General features: G+C 33.3%; 1 protein-coding gene across 2 annotated transcripts; it reads right to left on the bottom strand.

Moving 5' to 3' along the window:
• Nucleotides 1–396: 396 nt before the first annotated feature.
• Nucleotides 397–15,769, bottom strand: LOC130805125 (quinolinate phosphoribosyltransferase [decarboxylating] 1a). 2 transcript variants are annotated; one of them, XM_057669780.1, is made up of 11 exons: nucleotides 15,510–15,769; nucleotides 15,274–15,360; nucleotides 14,423–14,562; nucleotides 6,424–6,557; nucleotides 6,275–6,338; nucleotides 6,100–6,182; nucleotides 4,174–4,257; nucleotides 3,935–4,087; nucleotides 3,566–3,742; nucleotides 1,345–1,412; nucleotides 397–899 (listed from the first exon to the last, which is right to left on the bottom strand). In XM_057669780.1, exons 1-11 carry the CDS (start codon nucleotides 15,668–15,670, stop codon nucleotides 803–805), a joined length of 1,248 nt encoding a protein of 415 aa, XP_057525763.1. In that variant the 5' UTR covers nucleotides 15,671–15,769; the 3' UTR covers nucleotides 397–802. The 2 variants fall into 2 exon arrangements, with proteins under 2 accessions (XP_057525763.1, XP_057525764.1); XM_057669781.1 differs by lacking the exon at nucleotides 15,274–15,360.
• Between the last annotated feature and the right edge of the window lie 1,670 nt (nucleotides 15,770–17,439).

Raw genomic sequence — 17,439 nt, 5'->3', positions numbered from 1 at the left:
ATTCTACTCCCTCTTATTCAATCTAAAGTTTATTCAATCTAAAGGTCCCATTTCATTTTGCCTAAAATTTCAATAGAGCGATAAAAATACCACTTAAGGATGAAGGAGAATGGGCTTTGTAGTTCAAATATGATGAGCAATTCAACAATTAATATTTATACCTCTATCAATAGATGCAAATTCAATTGTATAGCGTTTTATATGATTAGAGCTTATTTAATGCTTATGATGATAGTAAAACCTTTGTTGCACTTAATTTGTTCTATTTTTATATTTTAATTCACTTCCATGAATTTTCTCTCTTGATTTTTGGGGGTGACACCACACCATTTACTCTATAATATTCTTTTTCTAGAATTTAAATATCTTACTACTTTAATCCACATAGACAATATCTTAAGCTCCGTGGCAAAAGCAAACGTAGCTAAATTATATAGATAGTGTATCAGAATTCTTAAAAACACTACAAATGAAAAACTTAAAACATAAGACATATCAAGGGAGTATCACAAAACATTTAACATTTTACATTAAGCCATACTGCAAGGATATAGCAATATTATGATGCATTGAAGAGATATACAAGGACCTGAATCTGAAACAGCAGCTGTAGTATAATCAAGGCCAAGGGTATACAGTAAAACAAGAACACTCTGCTCTCTGCTCTCTGCTCTCTGCTCTCTGCTCTCACCATTCATGAGAATTATTTGCGGAAACTATAAAGTTTCTAAGAATTGTCAATCAACAAGGGTACGCCGTAAAAGCGAGCTTCACTACATTCCAGTTCACAAGGCCACAACCATCAGGCACGATTTGTACGCCTCCCAACTTCGAGAGCAAGCTCAGTATCAATCTTCAGGGAGATGTCAAGTGCTTTCACCGAATGCGTCAAGGCACCACTGCGCAACACAGAATGCAAAAGACAAACAAGACCAGAGCAGATCAAGACAAGAAGGAAAAGTTTATGAAAGATTCAATGTAGCAGCAAAATCCTTTAATTGTCATAAATTGCAATCACTTTGTCCATTCTAGATGGAGCCAAAGATTTATGTCTTTAGTTTAAAATTATGCACTGCTAAGTTATGTGAAATTGCATATGATGTTTGCTATAAATGCTCAATCAGAAACAAGTTTTTCATTAAAAAGGGTATTCTGATTCCCCAAGCCCTTATAGGTGGGAGTCAATTTATTGGTACTTATGTAATTAAATGTTGTATAGCTATCTACCATGCTCAACAAGAATGCTTCTAGGACCAAACAAAAACAGCAAACCCAGAACGATGAGACACAAATCCAATTAGTAACAGAGAAACATTAATTGCTATCACAAGGTTGTTTTCTTACCTAGATATATAGGTCACTCCAGTTTGTCCGATTTGGTGCACGGTGTCAAGAGTCACATTTCCAGATGCCTATTACAATGAGAATAATAAAAGATTTTATTCTACAAATGCAATGAGGAGTTAGGACATCATGAGTTAAACAAGGTATCTGGTTTGTGGTTAACTAATTATCAGTTAAACAAGATACTCTGTCCACAGATGAAACCTGTCAACACAAAACACATACTTGTAGATTTGGAATTATTTTCCGGTTCACATAATTAATATTTGAAATAGTTTTAGCAACACAGCAACACCCAATAGCAGCGCAAAATCCAGTTCTTGTAATGCATACTAATATACAACATCAACATCTCAAAGCTTCAAAAATGGCTTAAGTGGCTCCCACATAGACCGTGGTTTGGAGGCCTAAATATACTCAGCCATACCCTTATTACAATTTTTTTTTCTGATTGTCTTGATTCTGTAACTCCAAGGCCAAGTGGCTTCTCAGCATGACCGGTTTTTTTGTGTGTGCATGGGGGCTGGTGGGTAAAGTTTAAAGGTTAGAGTTAGACATGCAACTCTAGAGAATATATTCAATGGATCATTAATCTAGGAGAGTTAAAGGTTTAACTGGCACGCCAGACGCATCATCATCATCCTCATACCCAGTATGTCCTGCTCATAGAAACTATGATCAGGGTTTGGAGAGGGATGAAAGACACTAAAGAGTCCCTTGGTTCGCGAAAGACTAACAAAGGAAAGCAAAGCAAACCAAGACAAAAAAAAAAAAAAAAAAAAAAGGCACGCTGTGCAAGAAAGAAATTAAGGCCATGTTTAGTTCACCTGAATTGATACTAATTTATAGTGATCAAAATTAATTTTTACGGATTGTAAATGATATATACTAATTGAAGCTAAGTTACCAACTGAAACTGATTTTCATTGATTTTAATTGATTTTTAGTAATAAAATTTAGCCGAGTTATACTGAATAAAATTAATTTTTACTTATCGTAACTGATTTTTACTGATTTTAACTAATTTTGCCCATTAAAACTGACTTTTACTAGTTTAGACTTATTTTTACGAATTACTTATTTTTCAAGGTGAATTGAACAGTGCCTAAGGCTAATAACATGACCTAAGAAACATGAACACAATCATAAAGGCAAGAACAATAAAAAAGGCATATGTCACATAGGTGTAGGTTTAGGTAACTCAACAAGGTCTAGACACAAATATGTCGTTAACAACTAGTTTTATATCTAGTTAGATCCTCAGAGAGGTGCAACTCATTCATGTTAGTCCTAAGTTGCTCCTCCTACGTTTTCTTAGACCTACCGCGACTTCTCTTTCCATCGATCGTGATGCTTTCCACCCTTCTCACAGCACGCCAGACACATTATTGTCTTATTGACGATAAGAATTAACGAATTTAGCATAAATAGTGAATTTTTAGAATACTCTGGCACATGGGCGTGAGATTTACAACATAAGTTCAAAGGAAAAAGGACTCAGAATTATTTAAAAAAGAAAAGGGAAGAACTCATTTGTCATACACAAGCCTTACTTTGATTTGAATAACAAAGCAAAAGCAGTATCCAAAAGCCACTTAATTTTAAGTTTACTATGTGAGAATATCCTTAACAGCTAATTACTGAGAATTTCCATCAAAATAACAAAATGAAATTTCATCGTATTTCTACAGCTCAATTTATAATATTGCACATGGCAAGATTACAAAATGCACAATTTCACATCCTGATGCACATTGCACAAGTATTTTTAGAGTATGAGAAGGTCTACCTAAGGACAAAAAGCTAATTGCAAAAGGGGTGGGATGGAAAGGAGTAGGGGGGGGGGGGGGGGGGGGGGGGGGGGTTTAGAATAGTAATCAAACAGGATCTCTGTTGATTATAGTGACTATCTCAAACTAGTATTTATCTCCTTTTGCAGTTTGCACACATGAACTTTGCTGCTCCATTCATGTTTTTGTTTTTGAAAGTAAATGGTTCATTCTATTACATGTATAAAAAGTCGTCTGTACAGTTTCTTTTTCATTAATTTCAGGACTAATTAACAGTAGCATTACAATTCCTGGACCCTATATAAGTGTACATGATTCTTAATTCCCCACATTCATATGAAAGTTTAAAAAGATATTAGTGTCACATCGCACATAAATAATCCCCACATTCAAGGTTTAAGCAAACTTTATGATAGTAGATTACTAGTTACCTCAGTCTCAAATCTACCGTCAATCATTCTGACAGCTTTTTTCAGCATGGAAACATCAACACCTCCATTAGGTTTGGGGATTACCATGTTATCCAACATTATCCGCGTCAGGGAAGTCTTATTCTGGGATGCATACTCTAATACCTCCTTAACTTCCTCCAGGGTTCTGGTCTCTACCTGTTAAAAAATAAGTGAAAACAGGTGACAGCATATTCAAGTCACAAATTTACAACTTCCTAGTTACAAATAACAGCTATTAGCCTCATAGAGACATTAAAAGAGTGTGTGTAACTTGCTATATTTTGTATACTGTAACAGCACAAGAGAAGGAGTTAAACAAGGTAATGATAATTGTAAAAAAAATACTACCTCAACCTCCATTACGAGATTGTTCTGCACCAAATAATCGTCTGTAGATTTCAGGGCTTTTGTGATTCCTCCTGCTATTGATACATGATTATCTTTGATCAACACCATGTCAAATAAACCAAGCCTGTGATTCCTCCCTCCACCAATCAGAACCTAAGAGCAAAATAAACACAAGTGTAGGTCAAAATATGGCTTACCCGTTATATTGTCAAATGGAACATGAAGGAGAAGATATACACCGCCCACTTATCCACCAAGCGTAAACCTGGAGCTGTCTTTCTTGTCTCCAAGATAGTAGCAGGATATGCAGCATCAGCCATTTCCTAAAGATGAATGAAATTCAGCTTTTCTAGCATACACCAGCATTGCAAAAAAAAGTGATATCCTAAAACTACTTTGCACACTATTATCTTCAGAAAGTTAATCTTAAAAAGTTAAACACCTAACACTCCACAACACATCAATTACATTTTGTGCATAAACATGCCTAACGGTATTGATGAGTAGCATGAATTTGATACCATATTCTATTTCAAAGAAATTAATCATGAAGCATATGCAAGCTAAACAAAATTTTACTATTGTAACTATAATCATTCGATAACTTTCAACAACTTTATACAGTCTTTTGCCCAAAACAGAAATGCACTACTATGTTTGGGCGGTTGAATATCAAGGACTTTTGATATTGTGAGTACAGGGTTATTATATTGAAAATCATCAGATTATGGACATGAAGCTTCCCATGGCTGCTTCCTGAACGCTCTGGAAATTTAACCAGAACTGAAATCAACATAGGGAGGCTGGTCTCAGTTTAACAATATATTTCAGATTGATAAAGCTTAAAACATTGTCTTGGTGATCATCCTAAATTGTGTGTTATTGGTTTGGCTGCTTGTCCAAGGGACAGTATCAACTTGGGATAGGTTGTCGAAATAGGGCATCCAAACTGCTCCTGCATGTCCTATTTTCTCAGAGTCTCATCGTCTTTTCCTTCATTGTGGGTTTAATCAATCCATCAAGGTAAACTGTTCCATTTGTTCGGTAGGTACTCAAAGTCTACTGATTGGAAGGATAAAATCCTTGTTATGTCCAGAATCAGTATATTCAGTGGGATGAAAAGTATTGAACATACGGATTTTGTTGCTCCCTAGTCCAAAGCTATGTACAAAATTTGGAGGCAAAGATGCTTATAATGATCAATGCAGGTACTGCTTCCGGTATTCAAGCCTATAGAAATCTGTTATTCACACTGGCTTCCAGAGGTCCTGCTAGAATTAGCTCCAGTCTATTGTTGGATTCTTAAGTGAGCTGCAACGTTTCTCAAGTTTGTCTTATGCTTCTCTATGGTCTGTGTGACCTTTATTTCCAGTTTTGTTTATGTATCGAATAAAATTTTTCTTTGTTTCTGCACTGCCTTGCATATGAAGAGTGGGTTTTAGAAACCCTTCCTAGAGGGTGTGCCAATCCTCTATTCAGATGCAGTTTTGTTTGGGATGTGATGATTTATTGTAGATTTCTTGTCTTGTTTGGCTTGTATTTATTTCCCTTCAGGTGATTAATATAATTTTCATTTTAATTGCCAATAAAAAAAGAAATGCAGAACTATGCTTATTGACCAAGCTTTTTTCCTCGAGCTACCATGATCTTTGTAAAACAGGATCCAGCATAAAATGTGAATGAAATCCATCGAAAACAATAATCCATCAGACATCCACTATGTTTGTGAGTTCATTTCAAACAGCTGATCCCACATAATTTCACCAAAAATCTGTATAAAAGGTATAAATAGGAATGAAATAGTCATGTGTGATTTCACGGAGTACATATCAAAGTACTATCACAATTTAAATTTTCTTTCCAAGTTATTTCTTGGTGTTTGTTGAAAACATCTATTAACCCATTACAATAGATAATTAACATGATTATCTTCAAGTATAAGATTGCAAGTAAACCAGATTAAATTCATTCAAGTTCTAAAGTTAAAACAAGTTCAACTGAAAATCAAAGCTCTATCTACTCAAAAGTCAACATGTGGCAATAATGAACAAGCTTGTATATGATCAATTTTACTCGAGTCCCTTGTCATTGTACATGCATCAACAAGGGACGATTTACAAATTTCACAGAGAGCGATTGGCAGAAGTCATTGTAATAACATATACCTTTGTGAGTGTAGCAATTCCACTCATCCGTTGCATGAAATTTAGAGCCACTCTTTCAGCAACTACAATACTATGCGCTCTTCCTGCATAAATGAATTGCAATTACTGAACAAGAAACTATGAAAATCCTATCAATAACAAACACTAGTCAAAAGAGTATTCTCCAATGCATTACCATATACTTTCCCTAAACTCAGTCCTTTATGAACATGATCCCCATCCTTCTGGTACCATTCCACCTGATAGAATAATGTCAACGTTTTAAGGTGCAAAGTATTGAAACAACCAAAACTATGTCAAAAGAATGTAGTTGATGCAACAAACCTTTAAGGAAGGATCCACTTCATGGAATATCATTTCAGCGAGGGTAATACCTGCAACAATGCCATCCTCTTTCGTTAAAAACTGGGCTTCCACTTCCATTTCTGCTGGAATAGTGGCCATAGATGTCACATCCCCTGCAACTCAAGGAACAATATTTGAACTGGCATAAGTTTTGAACTCTTCCATTCACCGGTGCTAAGAGTAATCATAAGCTTGTGTAGTCATGAATTCTATGTTGGACACTTCTAAACTGATCCAGCAGACATTATTAATTGTAACTTAGCATGTTGAATAATAATAGTTAGCTACATATAATAGACGATGTCATCTAGACTCTTGACAAGGGCCTTGCGAAGTCCCCATCATTAAGATTCCAATTAGTGAAACACAGACCAATAAACTATTTCTATCGTTAAATTCAACAATCAATGAAGGTAATCACATTTCAGTTCCCGATTTTCATATCATAAAATACAAAAAAAAGCACTAATCTTGCAAAAGGCTGAAATACACAACTTCATTTGGACTTTACCATCGACACAAAGCAAGAACCTCATAAGCATCTGTCCTGGATGAAAAATTCCTGATGAATACCCATTATCATAGACCCTCTGAACAAAACTTTTAAGAAATACTCAACAACTCTCCTCCATTCTCCACAATCTTAGTGAATACATATCCAGTCATTTACTACACTAAAATCATTATTCTCATATTTGTGCATCCCCCTTTTTCTATTTTTTCCAATTCACACAACCTTTTCCCAATGTTCAGTATATGAACCGAAAAAACCAGAGGAATATAGGCCAAGGCCCACATCCATGTAAAAATTGATGTGTAACACATGACAAAGAAAATGGCAGCACACGCGGACAAAGAGTAATCGGCCCATCCCGTATTATTCACCACTACGAAAAAGGGTTCACTACTAAAATTGGAAGTGAATGCAGACCTACATAGCAACACAATACATACTAAAGGGTTATGTCTGTGGTCAATCTAACAATACATATTAAATATGTATAGCATTAATATAGAAATATAAGTTGTACATTTAATATGCGGACGTTGCTTGCTAAAGTGTAACGTGCGTTTTTGGACCAATAAAATTAGACCAAATAGACTTAAATGTATAATCCTAAGAGGTTACACAAAACAGATAAAAGATCAATTTTCACCAAATTAATAATAGTAAGGTGACAGTACTCAATTACCACTAATAGTCAAATATTAGGGTTTATTTGAAATTGTTTTTCAATTAGGATTTGGACCATCTATTATAAATAGGTCTTATCGTCAATAATAGAAAACTGACTGGAAGGAAAAAAAAGTTATTTTTCTTTCATTATTTTCTCAATGCTAGCACACCATTGAATTAGATGTAAGTGGCTAAAGGTATCAAATTTGATACTAATCTTTGACTATAAGTACTTTGCAATATAGAATCCCTAAATTGTCGTACAAGTCATGCATCATCGGTTGTTAATTTCTTAACTCACTTTATTGATTCATATACTATGATATACATGTTTTCATGGGTTATAAGCGTTTAACAATTGTTCTTGTATTCCGCATTTGGACATCTATGACCTCCTTGCTTGAATTGATTAATTTAGTAATTTAAGTGTTGAATTAATGTAATTTGAAATGATTAAGGCCCAAAAACCTCTTCGAAATAAACCCTAATTTAGTTTCCCTAATTCAACTAATTTGATGAAATTTGAGATATTTCACAATTAATCTTTACCAAACATGAATTATGAGATAATTTAGTATTTCGCTCATAAATTGAAACCAAAAAAATCAAAATTTGAGTGTCAAGTTTTTTGATCTCTTTCGTTTTTTTGTCAAAAATAAAAGAAACCCAAAAACGATTTTTTTTTCTCATTTTATCGTTCAAATTGATTTTGAACAAGCTTTTTTTTTAACTTAAATCGTTTTTTGTGGCCTTTTCTATGGTGTTATGGCTGTTTTAAATAATCGATTTCCTTTTTTTTTTTACCATCCACGGCTGCCAGCTATGTCATGCATGAAAGAAGTACAAAACAAATGGACTTGACCGAGTAAAATGGCCACACACAAGCCTATAAAGTTTTAACCCATTTTTTTCTTTTTCACTCTTTACTTTCAAAGTTGGACAAGTGGGTTTATGAGGCTTGAAGCCCGTTTTTTTCGATCTTAATTCAAGTTTTTAGTGTTTTTAACCTAACTTTAATTATTAATAGAAAATAAATAATAAACTCTTTTCTTTTCTAATTAATTAATGACTTAAGTGTTAAGCTAGTTAATTAAAAAAATAATTGCCTTCTTAAATTAATTAATAATTTAAATAAGTTAAATTTACTAATTAAGGGAGAGTTACAATATAAGATTTTTTTTTCTCTAATTAATTACTTAAAATATTTTAGTTATTAATTAAAGGAATTTTTAATTGATACCTTAAGAGTTAAGTTTATTAATTAAAAGGAGAATTTTTTTTTATGCTTTAATTTATTATATTCATTAATGTCATAATTTATATGATTGTAAACCTAGTACGGATTTAGTGGTTTACGGCCTACGTACCGTTTATTTTAGATATAATTTAAATTATTTAAAGTTCTAAATTTACGTTATTATGTATGTATTCAAGAATACGTCTTCCACGAAGGTGAACAAAAGTGATAGTGATCCAAAATTGTGGCACAAGATGGATGAGATCAAGGCTCAAAAATTATTTTGTTATAATCCAATGTAATAGTTATATTAAAATTAGGATATGCCACACCAGATTTATTTTATTTGCATTTTAATTACGCTTTTAAAGTATGCATTATTATTATATCTATGTTTGTTTATGTTAATTCAATTGTTAATTAAGGTTAAATTAAACATGCAATTAAAATATTCCTGTGTGTTTAGGTTTATTTAATTGTTCTTAGATGTGCATGGCGAGAAGATATTCTTGACACCCCACTTCTCGCTATGCTTCCTAATAATGTCGGGCCACTCGAAAGAAATGTCAATTGATAATTCGAACCCTATAATACGTTTGACGTTATCATGCATGGATTCGGAATTCCAAAAAAGGTTTGCTTATAGCATCATGCAACAATTGAAAGCAATGTTTCAGCAACATGCTAAGTTGGAAAGGTTTGAGTTCAATTGCAAGATTTTGCAATGCAAGGGAAAAAGGGGCAGTTTGTTGGACTGCAGTATTCAATATCATTGGATATTTTGAACGGATTGATAAACTAGGTTTCTCTTGCCCTGAAGAGCTTATCATCAACATCATCATGGATTCGTTGCATGATAGATTTAACATCTTTAAGGGAGTGCAGGATGAGAGGAGCATCCTTGAAGACAAAAGCTCATCAAGAATGTCTTGTTGGTCAAGAAGACCACAATTGTCAAACTTTAAAAAAGGAAAGACTTCAAAAGCTAAAAAGCAAAGGAATTACGGAAGTAATTACTCCAACTTAAATCTCATTGGAAGGGAAACTTGCTAAAATACTTAGAAGAAAAGAAAAAGGGTACTTCGACTTTAGGTATATATATGTTCTAGAAGTTAATATGATAACTTCTCCTTCTGCTTGGGTATTTGATGCCGCATGTGGTACTCACATTATAAAAAATGTGCAAGAACTAAAAAACAACAGAAAACTGGCAAAGGGAGAAGGTACACTTTGAGTTGGGAATTGTGCTAAATTAGCAGCTATCGAAGCTGGAATCTTCAATTTTTGTTTTCCATCAGACTTAGTTATTTTTTTAAATAATTTTCATTTGATACCTAGAATAATTACAAACATAATCTCGATCCCTGTTTTAGATCAAGAACGTTTTTCTTTTATAATTAACAATGGTGATTGCTTAATGTTTAAGGATATTATTTTATATGCTAGTGGAAAATTGTCAATTGGTTTATATATCTTAGATTTAGACAAGCACATCCATAGCATAGAATGCAAAAGACGTAAGACAAATGATCATAATCCCACATAACTCTAGGATTGTCGCTTAGAGCAAATTAATTCTAAATGCATAGAAAAGTTCCATAAAGATAAAATCCTCTTAACTAATGACTATGAGTCACTAAGTGTATGCAAATATTGCCCAATGGATAAGATGACAAAATCACCTTTCACAGGACATGGTAAAAGGGTTATAAAAACTCCTAAGGCTAATACATACATATGTATGTGGCCCAATCAGTGTCATGGCTGGAGTTGGTTATCATTATTTCATAACTTATACTGCTGATTTGAGTCGATATAGATTCGTATATCTCATGCACAAAAATCAGAATCCTTTGAAAAGTTCAAAGTATTTCAGAATGAAGCTGAAAACAAACTTGGTAAGAAAATTAAGCCCTTCGATTAGATCGTTGTGGTGAATATTTGAACCAAGAATTCAATGAACACCAAAAATATTGTGGCATATTGTCAAAATAGGCTCATCCGAGTACTTATCTAAAAGGAGGAATCATACTTCATTAACTATGGTTCGATGCATGATGCCTATTGCAGTACTACTTGTTTCCTTTCATGGTCATGCACTAAAAATAGTTGCATTCTCATTAAAGAGAGTTCCCATCTAAATAGTTGAAAAGACACCATATCAGATATGGATGCGAAAAGTTCCTTCAATGTCCTTTCTAGAAATTTGAGGTTGTGAAGCCTATGTAAAACGTTTACAATCGGATAAATTTCAACTCAAATCAGATAAATGTTTATTTGTGGGATATCCCAAAGAAGCATAAAGGTATTACTACAAACAAAGCAAAAACACAGTATTTGTTGCTCGTGATGGTGTTTTCCTTGAAAAAATTTTTGCGTTCAAAAAAACAAGTGGGAGAAAAATACTTCTCGAAGAAATTCGAGAAAAGCAACAGCTAGACGAAGTTCACGCTTTGTCAGAGACGACCCAACATGAAAATATTTTGGAAAGAATGAATTCAAGTAACAACCTCCTACTATCCCACTTGGTTATAGATCATGCGATATTTCCACCTTTGAGGTAAAATCATCTTTAGTTTTTTCCCTGAGAATGACTAGTAGATCTATGGTTCCCTTAAAGAAATATATTGATTTCTTGATTACGAATCTTTTTGAAATTAAAGTTCTGGAACACCAAGAATCTACTACGTTCAAACAAGCTTTAGAGGGTAAAGACTCTAAATGGCTTGGAGCCCGACAATCGGAGATGGATTCAATATTTGAAGATCAAGTATGGTTGACAAAGTTGCCTGATGGAGTAAAACCCATTAAATGCAAATATATTTTCAAATCAAAAACAAATAAGGATGGAAACATCTGTGTTTTTAAAGCTAGACTAATGACTCAAGGTTTAAAGTTCATGGCTTTGACTATGATGAGACCCTTTTCCTAGTGGCAATGTTTAAATCCATCCAAATTCTCCTTGCGATTGTTGTATTTTATGATTATGAAATATGGCAAATGGATATCAAAACCTCTTTCTTAAATGAATTCTTGAAAGAGGATGTTTATATGAAACTACCTAAAGGTTTTATAGATCCAAATCATCGGGGGAGATTGTGAAAGCTTAAAAAGGCAATTCGTGATCTTAAACAAGCTTCAAGGAGTTAGAACCTCTGATTTGTTGAGGCAATCAAAAAGTTTGATTTTTTTAGAAACGAAGAGGAATCTTGAATTTACAAGAAGTAGAGCAAGAGTAGCATAACCTTTCTTATATTGTACTTGATGACGTGCTACTCATAGAAAGTAGTATTCCAGTGCTCAAGTCGGTCAATGATTGACTTAAAACTTGTTCCTCTATGAGAGATTTGGGAGAGGTCGAGTACATTCTTCGGATCAAGATCTATAGAGATAGATCCAAAAGAATTATTATACATAGTCAGCAAGTTTATTTGAATAAGATTCTTGCAAAGTTCAACATGGAAAACTCTAATAAAGGTTTCATTCCAACGCAACATAGCTTATCGCTTACCAAGACTTAGTGTCTACTCGACACTAAAGAAGTTGAGCAGATAAGTAAAATACCTTATGCCTCTACAATAGGGTCAATCATATATGCAATGATTTGTACTCGACCAAATACCGCACTTGCTTTTTGCATGTGTAGCAAATACCAAGCGAACCCTAGAGAGGTTCATTGGACATCTGCAAAACAAACAAATACGATTCTTGATCGTAATCGGGTTTCAGCTTTAGTTTAAATGGAGGAGTGGCGAGTTGGAAGAGTTCAAAGCACACAAGCAGAGTACATAGCTGCATGAGATGGTGCATAGGAGGCTGTGTCAATTCGTAAGTTCATTGAACTTGGAGTTGTTACTAGCATAGAGCATGAAATGAACTTCTATTGTGATAGTACCGGTGCTATGGCTAATTGTGAGGAAACAAGATCACACAAAAACTTCAAATATGTATTTAGAAGTTTCATCTTATTAGAGAAATTGTTGTTGTAGGAGATGTAATAATCTGCAAAGTTCATACTTCAAACTGATGATAATATTGCAAACCATTACTACAGCCTAAGCATGAGCGTCATAATAGGTCTATGGGGATTAGACATGAAGGAGAATTGTTTCTTTTTGTTATTCAACTGTAAACACGTTTATATTTGTTATCAATAATATATTATTATATTTAATCTTAGTCTAGTATCATATATTATTATGTTATGATATGCTTTTGAATGGGTATCAGAAACGTTCTGAGAATTGAAACCACCCAAGGTGAACCAAAATCATAGTTTATCATAGTCCCTAGTTTATCCCAAGAGTAGGACTAAGTAATTAATGACTAGTGCATATTGTTGATACTGTAGTTCCTTACAATATGGAAACATGAAGGTATTTATTCAATGCTATATATATTGGATATATTAGACAATGATTCTCATATGCGTTTAATGGATTCCTTAGACATGAGTAACCTTTTGCTACATTGTTGAATTTTTCTGACTTTAACTTTGTCAAGTGTTGTCGTATACTATGCTTATAAAGACATTTATTAGGTCAAAAATCATGTCTCAATTTGAGTAGTTAAATTACAAGCTTGAATAAGTCATTCTATTTTGATAGAATTGATATATGGCCACTTGCGAGTGAAAACTAAGAATTAAAGTATGGTCATGTGTTCTAGGCTAATTTGTAACTTAGATAAGATTAGTTTGAACTCAAAGAGAGCAAAAAAACGATTTTATGGTTACATTTTAGGATCACAAGGAGTGGTACACTATAATGGAAAAATCTAATGTTCTAAGACTTAGGGAATTCTAGTATTGTCATCTTGTGTACGGACAAGTTGGAGATTGAAGGATTATGTATGTGGTTAATCCAACAACTGATATTAAATACATATAAAATTAATATAGAAATATATGTTGTACATTTAATAAGCGGACGTTGCTTGATAGAGAATAATGTACATTTTCAGGCTAATTAGATTAGACCAAATAAAGATAAATGTATAATCCTATGATGTCACACAAAATAGATGAAAGATCAGTTTTGACTAGGTTAACAATATCAAAGTGAACGTACTCAATCACCCTTAATAATCAAATATTAGAGTTTATTTGAAAAACTGTTTTTCAATTAAGGTTTTGACCTTTTATTATAAATAAGTCTGATAGTCAGTAATAGAAAACCGGCTAAAAGAAAATACAAAAAGAAAAGTAGTATGTTTTTTCATTGTTTTCCCGGTGCTTGAACACCATTGAAATAGATGAAAGTGGACTAATTAGAGATACCAAAACTGATACCAATCTATAAGTCGATAGTAATTTATAGAAAGTAATCCCTACATTGTCGTACAAGTCAAACAACAAAGGTTGTTAATTTGTTAACTCACTTTATTGATTCATATAATATGATATAAATATATTTATGGGTTATAAATGTTTAACAATTGTTGTATTCCACATTTCGACATCTATGAGTGCTATCCATACCCCTAGAGAAAACAAAAACTGGACAAATATTACTAATATTATGAATTACAAAGATGAAACGTAGAAGAAAAATAGGATAATGGACCTATATTAGCAGAATCTTCAGAAAGAGCAAGCTTGATGACACCCTTCAAGTCATAAGTAGGATGACAAGGCGGCGTCTTTGAGTCCATTGAGTTCAGTAATGTCCCAATTTGTTTTTCTTTCTTCAATTGAAACTGAAAACTACCAACACAACAAACAGCTTTCAATCAGTATTGAGAACCCAGAGAGAGTAAGTTGTAAAGATGTAATTCTGTCCAGTGGCGCATCCAGGGTTCTCTTACGGGCACCAACAAAAACATAACACATAATTAGCCATAGCAAAATCAATCCACATTTCAAATTATGTCGAAAACAAAATTCAAGTCACGATTTTCATACTTGAAATACCAAACCAAAATTGCTCATGTCGCGCCGAATTTACTACTAGATTATGAGCTTGATGCTTGAGCTTTCATATCCATGGAATTAACATTCAACAAGTGCTTAGTTGATTATAACTATGAGCATGGGGATATTTTCATCATCTTATTTCCTTGACCCATTACAACAAGAAAATGGCACTAATCATCACACCTTTTATGAACTAATCATAAAAATTTCACCTTTCCTTGTCAATTTCATCCCACAATTTGTGTAATTCAACCAAAAAATCCAATAATTTCAAGTTTCAACCAAAAAAAATTAAAAAACTAAAAAAAATAACCTCAAATAAAAGATATGAATTATTTTATAAAAGTATCGAATTATATTATAGAAGTATAAAGAAAATAATGCATAGAGATGAAAAATGATAGTATAGATTTAGGCAAAATTTAGAAAAGGGAGAAAAAGTAAAACAGAAAAAAAATATAACAGATTTAATAAAGTTTTCTTCAAAATTCTGAGGAGCACCGTAGAGGTTGGCGGCAGACAACTGGATTGGCGGGACGGCGTCGGTGACCGGGCCGGGCAACTTGAATGGCAGGGCGGCGGCGGTGGCTGGGTAAGTTTTGGGGTTTTAGGGTTTAAGGGAGAAGAGAGAATGGGCAGAAATCAGAATTCTGTCATCAAACTATGGTCCTTAAAATTATTCACAAAAAAATGATGAATTTGGCATAAAGATTTAGATTGAAGGGCAAAAAACTTACCTTGAATTAGAATTAATAGGAAATGCTGAAACTAGCTTCAAATTGCAAGAACGTAAGGTGAAGAGTGAAGAGGATGAGAAATTGAGAATGTATGAAGGAAATTGAGACACGGGAAAAAGCGCCGGTGACTGATGCAGCTTGCTTACTAATAGAAGATGCATTGGAGGAGCTCAACACTATTGTATTGTTAGAGCATGAACAATGGAATATATCCTCTTCACAATTTTATTATTTTCTTTTTCTTCCACATTATTTTTCATTAAAGTTTCTTCCTAATTCTATTCCTTTAATTTGTCTAATATTTAAGGGTATACTCTTTCATCTTCTTTTCACTTTCTCTCTCCTACTTATATATACCCCACCACACATTTTTTTTCTTATCCAAATTTAATTATTGTAGTTTGTGTAATTATTGAATGATAAATATTATTTGCTCAATTTTTATAGAGAAAATTATAACAAATTACCTATTCTATACCCCTGTTTGCAAAATATTACCTCATCTAAAATTTTTTGCAAAAAACTACCTTATAAAATACATTTCTTTGCAAAACACTACCTTATAACGGTTTTTACCGTTTGACCGTTTAAGTTAACCGTTGACTATCACGTGACAGTCATGTGACCTTATAAAACACTTGCTTCTTCTTCATTTTAGTCTGTTTTGAATCCCTAAATCATTCGAAGAAAATACTTGTTGTTCCTTCTTCATTCGAAAATCCCTAAATCATTCATCTTCATTGCTATTTCTCCCTTCTTTCTTTCTCCTTGATTTCCAATCCCTAAATCATTCAAAGAACCAATTTTTTCCAATTAATTAGTAATGTCTTCTTCTTCTTCTACCGAAAATTCGATACCTGAAAAATGTGGGTGTGGAGTTCCCTTTGCAAGGAGGGTTTCATGGACCAAGGAAAATCCAGGAAGAAGGTTTAAGACTTGCGTTTTTTATGATCCTGATACAAATTGGAGGGGATGCAAAAAGTTTAAATGGGTTGGTGAACCTGAAATGACTGTTTGGCGAAGAGAAGTCACTAACAAACTTGTGGAGGAGAAGCGACAATTAGCAACCGAAATCAAGATTTTGACATCAAGAGTTTGTTGCTTGGAACATGAAAAGGAACAAGCAATTTCAAAAATTTAAAGGATTAAGAAGAAGTGGATGAATGAGAGGAAGCATGGAAATCAGATTACAAGCTTTGTATTAGGGTTTTTCTTTTGTTTTTTGTTGGTGTTTCTTGTATTAATCAAGGCTAGTAATTGAAGTTTATGACCTATTTAAGAATAATTGTAACAGTGATTTGGGTATTGTAACATGATCATGATGAATGAATGAATTAAGTTTTTATTTTTTCCATTTAATTTCTTTGCAGGTATTGTAAATACACTTGTGTTTGCTTTCTGTTTATGTATAGAAATCAGATGGTTGTATTAATCAATGTTTTGCAGCACCCAAACTTACTCATTTAGAACACATTTGTTTTTCAACACTGATTTGCAGCACCCAAACTTAAAACGTATTTGTTGTGTTTGTCTACTGCTTGGAACACTGATTTGTTTTCAAAGCACTGATTTGTTTCAGCACCGATTTGTTTCAGCACTGATTTGCAGCACTTAATTAACACTAACTGAATTCTTTTGTTTTATGTAGGTGTTGGAAATCAGATGGCTCATTTGAACACAGCAATGTACATTAGATGGCTTAGGTGCATACAGCAATTTATATACTACTGCATACAGCAATGTACATATTGCTTGGTTCATTTGAACTTAACCCATACAACATACAGCATACAACTTTAGTAGGTACTGATTCAAACACTGATCTTAAACAACAGATCAAATTTTCAGAATTAATCAAGTTCAATAACCATATCAACACTGATTCAAACAGATGGTTCATTTGCTTATATACAGCAACTACATGCTGCAC

The sequence above is a fragment of the Amaranthus tricolor genome, chromosome 2, assembly GCF_026212465.1.
Source record: "Amaranthus tricolor cultivar Red isolate AtriRed21 chromosome 2, ASM2621246v1, whole genome shotgun sequence".
Classification (NCBI taxonomy): Eukaryota; Viridiplantae; Streptophyta; class Magnoliopsida; order Caryophyllales; family Amaranthaceae; genus Amaranthus; species Amaranthus tricolor.
This window is presented reverse-complemented; position numbering and strand designations above follow the sequence as displayed.

Coding starts and splice junctions, on each gene's coding strand:
- LOC130805125 (XM_057669780.1), bottom strand. CDS start 15,670: ATGCATCTTCTATTAGTAAGCAAGCTGCATCAGTCACCGGCGCTTTTT. Junction 15,361..15,509: donor CCTATTAATTCTAATTCAAG/GTAAGTTTTTTG, acceptor AAACTTACCCAG/CCACCGCCGCCGCCCTGCCA. Junction 14,563..15,273: donor GTCTGCCGCCAACCTCTACG/GTGCTCCTCAGA, acceptor TTGTGTTGGTAG/TTTTCAGTTTCAATTGAAGA.